The 7,932-nt window shown below is 41.4% G+C and overlaps 1 protein-coding gene across 1 annotated transcript in view; it reads left to right on the top strand.

Moving 5' to 3' along the window:
- The first annotated feature begins 6,326 nt into the window (after positions 1 to 6,326).
- The window catches only part of LOC139123016 (uncharacterized), a 12,286-nt gene continuing 10,680 nt past the window's right edge, over positions 6,327 to 7,932 (top strand). The window contains exon 1 of the mRNA XM_070688955.1: positions 6,327 to 6,539. Within this exon, the coding sequence (XP_070545056.1) occupies positions 6,464 to 6,539 (76 nt within the window). The 5' untranslated portion in view covers positions 6,327 to 6,463. The remainder of the gene's footprint in view (positions 6,540 to 7,932) is intronic.

Raw genomic sequence — 7,932 nt, 5'->3', positions numbered from 1 at the left:
TGGCAAGTAATTTCCAGGCGCAAAATCTAAAGTTCATCAACGATAATAAAGTTCCAGGTAAAAAATTACAAAACTACTGAACAAATCAATCTAACGTTGTGGAAGCTTGAGATTTAATATTACTCACAGTCCAATTGGGAAAGCACATGGTCCTTCCAATACATCTCACAATGGGTGTGGTCTCAAACTTCAAAGAAATACATAATGAAAACGTTACAAATCCAGCGTTGCAACAAATGTGAAAACCCACCTAGAAGTCCATAAGCCATGCAAAAAGACCAACCACGTCGTCTCGCTACTGGCAAGAAGAACTAATTCCCTTAGACCGAGTCTCTGCCCGCATAAGCACCACTCCACGCAGTATCTGTCTGCTCGTAGTGCATTGTGGGAGATAACGGCAATCAAGGAATTCCATCTGATTACTCAACTGTCAGGTGGGATGGAAGATCAAATCATGTGACTTACTTCGTAACCGGGGTTACACACACACACACACACACACCCCCGCACACACACACACACACACACACACACACACATATATATATATATATATATATATATATATATATATATATATATATATATATATATATATATATATATATATATATACACAAAATGTATACAATGTGCCCTCCCGGTTATCACCATAATGGCTTTATGGCAACCTCTGATATATATAATGAACTCTATCTGTGACTTTTGGGTCGTCTATCTTATCGTTACAAAAAACACAATGGATGGACAGATGAATTGCTGGATGGATAGATTGCTAGAGAAATAAATAAACAAATAGGACTTTTCCCTTTCTTCATTTTCTCGTCATACCAATGAACAAAACAAAAACATTGACACAATACTCTAACATTTAGGTGGTTTACTATCACAGCTTTGTAAAATAAAATAAAATAAAAACATTACGGAAATCTTTGTTATAATTTCTAAAATTCTCAATGAGAAATGGGCCAGGCGCAAGCTTCTTGTTCTCAGAAATGAAGAGTGTGTGAAGTTAAGGGTCTGTGTTTGGAGATAATTTCGTCAAATGCCGACAACTTTGACCCTTTTCCACACCTTACAGTAGCAAAACAAAGCATGCGGTTTGCTTCTAGAATGAACCACACAGACGCGTCGAGGTTCATTTTGTAACAATGGATCTCAAAGACGAGTAAAACGGGGAAATTTAACGCGCTATCTAAGTTTAAACTACAAGAGAATCATAGATTAGACAGTGCTGGACAGCTAACCTGCAGAATGTCGGACAGCGCCATCTTGTGTCCTTATCCAACATCTCCGTAAAAGAGCTTATAGCAAGACTTTGCTTGTAGCAAAATTTTGTTAGAGGAACTTGTCTAACAGACAAATATTATAAGATTGCTCTATTCTAAAAGGTTTCAAGGTTCGACATGTGTTTACAATCTTTTACCACGTCTGTTCGAGGGAAACCGTGTTTTAATGTCTTCAATATTGTCATGGTATAGTATTATGTTTAGTCAAAAAACTCCTTGGGTTTTCTTACTGAGATATCTATGTGCTTCTTGACTGATTTGGTGTCCTGGTTGTAGAAAATTCAATTGTTTTCATGCATGCACGAAACGTCAGACTTTCGTTTCATAGGGCAACCTCTGACCTCTCACGAACTGTCGAGTGTAAAAACTACACAATTAATCATGTTTTAGTCTTTTACAACACTGAACTGTTCGAGGTAGAAGATATTCGGAAATCGGAAAGTTGCCATCTTTCAATAAAGAGCAATATATACAGCACCAACTATGCATGAAAAACATGCAAATACTGCATAGTTCTGGCGCTTTGTGGTAATTTTGTTGATATTGCCCACGAAAATGAAGGACTGAAATTGAACATAGGTAATTGCATATTTTATTCACGTGAGAAACATTGAACCTCGTTGCATTTGAAGTGGAAGTCAAATTTGAAGGTTTTTTTATCCGTCGACACTTGCTTATTGGCGATCAGAGAATGGGTTATGCGAAGAGACTCAGATGTGGCCCGACAGACGCGGTCTATCCAACAAAAAATCAGCCCACTGCCCCCTACCTACATTGGTGTTGCATCACTACACGGCATTTCCTCGAAAGTGCGATTATTTCTCGGGACGCGCACACATTTCCTGACGTTAAGATGAGACCATTACCTCACATACACCCACTCAGAATGTTTTGGGTCAAAGGTTAGCATGGTTCAACGTCATACACTTCCGTCGCATGAAAGACAACTGTAGATTTTAATTAAAAGGGGAAAGTTGCCAAAAGTCTAAGCAAGAATTTTACAGATTATCACACAGTGCTGAGGATCTGAAGTCAATTTCAGTAGCCAATGCATCTTTTAGCAGACCCTATCGCACAACATCTCTTTCGAAATACCTAGGCTCTAGACAGCATCTGTTTCTGCAGAACGTTCTAGGTAAAGCAGATGTCATGTATTTGCCCAGAAGTAGTACATGTATCTACGGTGTATGGTCCCAGCTGAAATTGTGGAAAGGAATATGATATTGTTTGCGCGGAATTTTTGATATATCTTATAGCGTTACGAATCCATTATTCCAAACTCGGTATTTACACTGATTGTGGCAAAAGTAGTAGTATATTGGGGCCAGTCCATCAGATGAAGTCGTAAAGGGATGATAGCTGTAATTTATTTTAGGAAACAAAGTACAAATTTTAATATTCTCCCCAAAGTTTGTTGAACTACGGATTTACAACGCATCGCGTGCTGTGTAAATGGTATTGTTGACAGGTAAATTCTAGTCCGGACCAAAATTAAGTTTTGAACAACAACATCAGAATATAACTCACATACAGGCCGTGCTGACAACATGAATCTGGACATTTTGGCGTGATGTTGGAAGTATAATAAGAAGCAGTTACCGTATATTACGCGCAGAACAAAAAATAAGAAAAAAATTGAAAATACACCAAAACGTATGACCAGAGGCAAAATGGCATCACCTCCAACATAGGTCCGTCACAGAAAATATGGCTTTCCATACTGATCGTTTATTTTTTCAAGATTTCAATTTCCTTCCAAGATAACTATATGCACAGTGCTATATGCGTGTCATTGACGTTGATTTCTGAATACCGCATGCACAGTACTGAAGCGGTAGATTTCATATTGAAATCATAAAGCAAGATAGAGGGCGTTTCTATTTCGATCACGTGAATGGGATGCTTGCACCAGGGATTGCATGGTTTCTCATTTGACTTCTTTTCCATAATTTCTGAAGTCGACACACAAGCAGTGTTTTCTCTGCATGTTCAAATTCTACCCCATTCATCAAAAGTAGGGGGGCAGGCTTGACATTTTAGGGGGCAAAAGCCACAGGCGCTTGGCACATTGCTGGGATAATAATCGTATTTAATATGTAGAATGTCTATATACGACTTGATTATTCAGTAAAAGAATTACCGTAAAGTGTAGGCCTATAGGCCTACATATTGACTGAGTGGCAATGGCTGCCTGGCTCGGGCCAGGCGAACGCACTGCATAATCATCAATGTGTAGAATGTCTACATGACTTGATTATTTAATAAAGAATAACGGTACGTGATATTACTGTACATGTCAGGAGTGGCTGTAGCTGCAGGGGTTTGGCCCGGCTTGGGGCCGTTGTCCACTGCTGCACAGACATAAACTCAAGGCGTGAAAGCTTTTCACCGCCCGATTTCATAAATCAGCGAAATTCAGGATCTCTGAGCGTTTTCGGTGATAAAAACTGGTCATCGGTCAGGTGGTTGCATAAACAATCGATCGATCTGGCCCTTTTGCCTAAAATCATACCTTACCCTATGCTACTGGCAAGAAATCGTCCTGAAATCGCTGGGCACACCAACCCAGCGCCGGCCATTTTGAATGAGCTGCATGCAATGTATGCGCCTGTGCGTACAACCCTTGGCAGATGACGTATTGTCTTTTAATTACTCTTCTCTCATTGGACGCGTAGGTTGCAGGAAGCTTATTCAAAATGGCCGGCGCTGGGTTGGTGTGCCCAGCCGATTTCAGGACGATTTCTTGCCAGTAGCATAGGGTAAGGTATGATTTCAGGCAAAGGGCCAGTCGATCGATTGTTTATGCAACCACCTGACCGATGACGAGTTTTTATCATCGAAAACGCTCAGAGATCCTGAATTTCGCTGATTTATGAAATCGGGCGGTGAAAAGCTTTCACGCCTTGAGTTTATGTCTGTGCAGCAGTGGACAATGGGCCCAAGCCGGGCCAAACCCCTGCAGCTACAGCCACTCCCGACATGTACAGTAATATCACGTACCGTTATTCTTTATTAAATAATCAAGTCATGTAGACATTCTACACATTGATGATTATGCAGTGCGTTCGCCTGGCCCGAGCCAGGCAGCCATAGCCACTCAGTCAATATGTAGGCCTATAGGCCTACACTTATATCTCATGTACGGTGATTCTTTTACTGAATAATCAAGTCGTATATAGACATTCTACATATTAAATACGATTATTATCCCAGCAATGTGCCAAGCGCCTGTGGCAAAAGCAACGGCATATTCACGGGTCACTAACCCCCGGGTCACTAACCTTTGCGCTTGGGCCATCATCATACGGGCGAATATGCTTGCTGTGTTTTATGCGCAATTTTCGCGCTGTCAGTAACTTTTAAAAGGTAGAAAATGGCTCTAAATGCGCAATTTGCGCAGTCGAGAGAAAACCCTGCACAAGATCGATGTCTTACATAAGATCGAATTAGTTTCGATTTTACTATAGTATCAGACAAAATATATGCCCCACTCAGTTTAGAAACACTTGTCTGTTTATTAATTTTCTACCGAACGAAGTAATTGTCCTTTCTTCTATTCCAGAACAATCAGTCGTAAAACCTCATTTAATATTTAATCACGAAGTCCATCGCTGTTTTATTTTCTCAACCCAATTTCCTTTCTCACCGAAACCTAGCTGTCAAGCGCCGCGGCTGACATCATAATTGATTTGATGCGGTCGTCGTGCCTGTGTAGCGACTGAACTAGAAACACTGCAACTTGAAAGAATATCTGCATCACCGTGACGTCACACAGAGAAATTTAACGCCCACCCTGATCACAAATTACTACAGGCGCGGTGATAGAATTGCTTTTAATCATTACTGCGGTGTCGTCGTTTTTGTAGGAAATTTATAGAGGTCGTGACGGAGAATATACACAAATGTCACTGCAATTTATGATCATCTGCTGATAGAGATTTTCTCCATTATACGTTGAAATATGCTCCATTACTTGCCCGTTGTTTTGAGCTACATCTTTGAGGGCAAGTTGGAGAATGAAATGCAAATCGCACTGAGTGATTGACCTTGAATTTGACAGCCATTAAGCCGTACGACTTGAATCAGCTCGCCAATCAATTGAATTATTTCATTAATCAATCATGATCTCAAGTGGAAATTTTCCAATTGACCCCTAGCCCCTAGGCAGATACATCCTGTTTTCGGTTCGCCCATCCGCGTTGACTTTCATTTACTACACGTCGATATGTACTTAAAATTCGACATCGCCGTTTTTTTTTCAACATGAAAATAATCGGAATTTTTTCCTACCGATACATGTACAAAGACATTCTTAATAAAGTTAAATTTAGAATAATGTATGTGAGAAAACACGAAAGCCCCTACGTCAAATCAAACACTGAACTCGTTAAATCCATTCGAAATTGGAATTTTGACACTTTCATACCTGTCCGGGAAAGGTATTTTAACTGTTGTACCAGGAAACGTTGATTTAGGTCTAAACTATCCGTAGTACATCTGGTCAAAACATGTGAAAATCGATTATTGTATCAGATTTCCCCATCGATTTAAAAATGCCTTAAACACTGTTTTATTTTTCGCCTTCTCTGAGTACTGCGTATATGCAAGACGAGCTCGATTTTTCTATCGCTGGTGGACGCTTTATCGAAGAGTTCAGAAGAAATATATACTGTAAAACCTATCTATAGAGGTTGGATTTTCCGACAGATAATATAGCTCGCCCAATCACCTGGAAACGTGACAATGGCAGATTAACAAACCATTTACTTCCCTGAAACTGAGAAACGATGTTACTCTAGGGTCTATGACAGGAACTGTCCATTGCAAATAAATCAGTTTGTATCTCGCCGGAGACATACGCCAAGCACGGCTGCGTGCCAGCTGTGTGATTCTGGGCATGGACCCGTTTCCAGGTGAATTCGGAATGCGGTCACCTTAGCATGACCTCGCTATGCTAATATGTTATCCGTTGACCCTATTCAGTCGGCGTTGACACAAGGGCGGCTGGTTCGGCTCAATGACGTCACCAGCTACTTTACATAACCTTTCAATTCTCATTCTGTGTGGCGCAAGGAACACGTCTCTCAGCCTTGCGTCTGCCTCTATACCGGCGGTGGTTGTCGAAATTTGATCCACGCACAGCGCAGCGCAAAGAGCAACGCCAGGAAGTCAACATGGCCGTGTCCACAGGCGGGATTCCGCGGTTCGCCTTGTGTTTTGTGGTGATTTCTTCTGCTATTCTCGCGACAGGTAAGTTTATTGTGTGGTTTTAGGGGCAGTAACACAGAGGGGTCACGAGATTGCTCCGCCAAACTAACTGGTTCACCAGTCCTAAAGAAATGCGATCTCCGTACATGACTCGTTCTTCGGCCAGCGAGAATGCATGGATACTACATAAGACACAGTCAAGAACACGATCGTTCAGTACTCGTCAGTTGACGGCACACTCATCACTGCACGGCTCCTCCGTCGAAAAGTTGTCGAGCTTCGCAACACCCATCGCCGTCGTCGTCACGGTCTATTTTCAACATTACTTCTTATTGTATGTTAATATTCAAAACTCGGCCGTATATCACTGGAGCTGACAAACATTGTCACATTAGGATGAATCGCATTGACAAACCGGCTTGTGTATTTATATGGATATGCCGTTGTTTTTACGACTATTTTCGCGGAAGAACGTGTGATCATTACAGTAATAGCTGTGTACATGTACACCTAGAAGCAGACATCGAACGATCACTCCGTGGGTGCCTTCTCCTCGTCGGCTGCGGTGGGCGGATTTTTTGTGTGTACCGGTAAATACTGACATAGGCCCCACGTCAGATCTTGACAAGAGAAGCTGAATCATTGGGTAGAGTTACGTAACAATTCGAAACACCGGAACTGATCGTAGTCACCGATAAGGCTCGACAGAATTTTATGAAAATTACACCGACGCAAACTCTTTGCTTACATTTAAACAACGTTGCCACACGTAGGCTTGATATAAAATAAACAGTTTTATGTTTGTCATGCAATCATAATTACATTTGTTAACAAGATGTCAAAGGTCACCATTTAAATATTGGCGTCGGGTTCGTTATTCGTAATTATTAACCACAGGAGCCTAATGGTGACTAGCACGTCACCTTGTTATCACAGGAAAGGCAGTTATGCTGATATTTTTGTGATTCGGGGAATTTCCCGCCATCTTTTGGACGCTTATTTCTGAAATTCGAAAAAAATAACGCAATTGAATCGGTCAGCCTCATCGTCGAAGGAACTTCTTTCCCACGCATTCATCCGAACTGCTTATATTTACGCCCACGTTCAATTGTTCCTAGCTGTCTGTTAAAAAGAAAGCATGCCCATCAGAGACTTGGTTTAAACATGGCTACCTCCATGGTTCAAACACCGTCACTCCATGATCACAGAGGGCTTCACTGTCAAACTGTGTAAAATAACTCTTGGCGTTGCGTTTGTTTCTTTGTCAGAGTGGTAGGCCTGTTCTTGATGACCAGTGGCCCCCTGTAACATGAACCATAGACCCGCGAGAAAATTTCTCGACGGTCTATGCATGAACACAGACCGTCGTCAGGTGTAACCTGCCTTTGGACCCTATTTCCTGGTACTTATCTTTCGTAGAATTAACAGTGTAGCA

This window comes from Ptychodera flava, chromosome 22, assembly GCF_041260155.1.
Source record: "Ptychodera flava strain L36383 chromosome 22, AS_Pfla_20210202, whole genome shotgun sequence".
NCBI classification, from domain to species: Eukaryota; Metazoa; Hemichordata; class Enteropneusta; family Ptychoderidae; genus Ptychodera; species Ptychodera flava.
The sequence above is the reverse complement of the archived record's forward strand: the minus strand, read 5'-3'. Positions and strand labels throughout refer to the sequence as shown.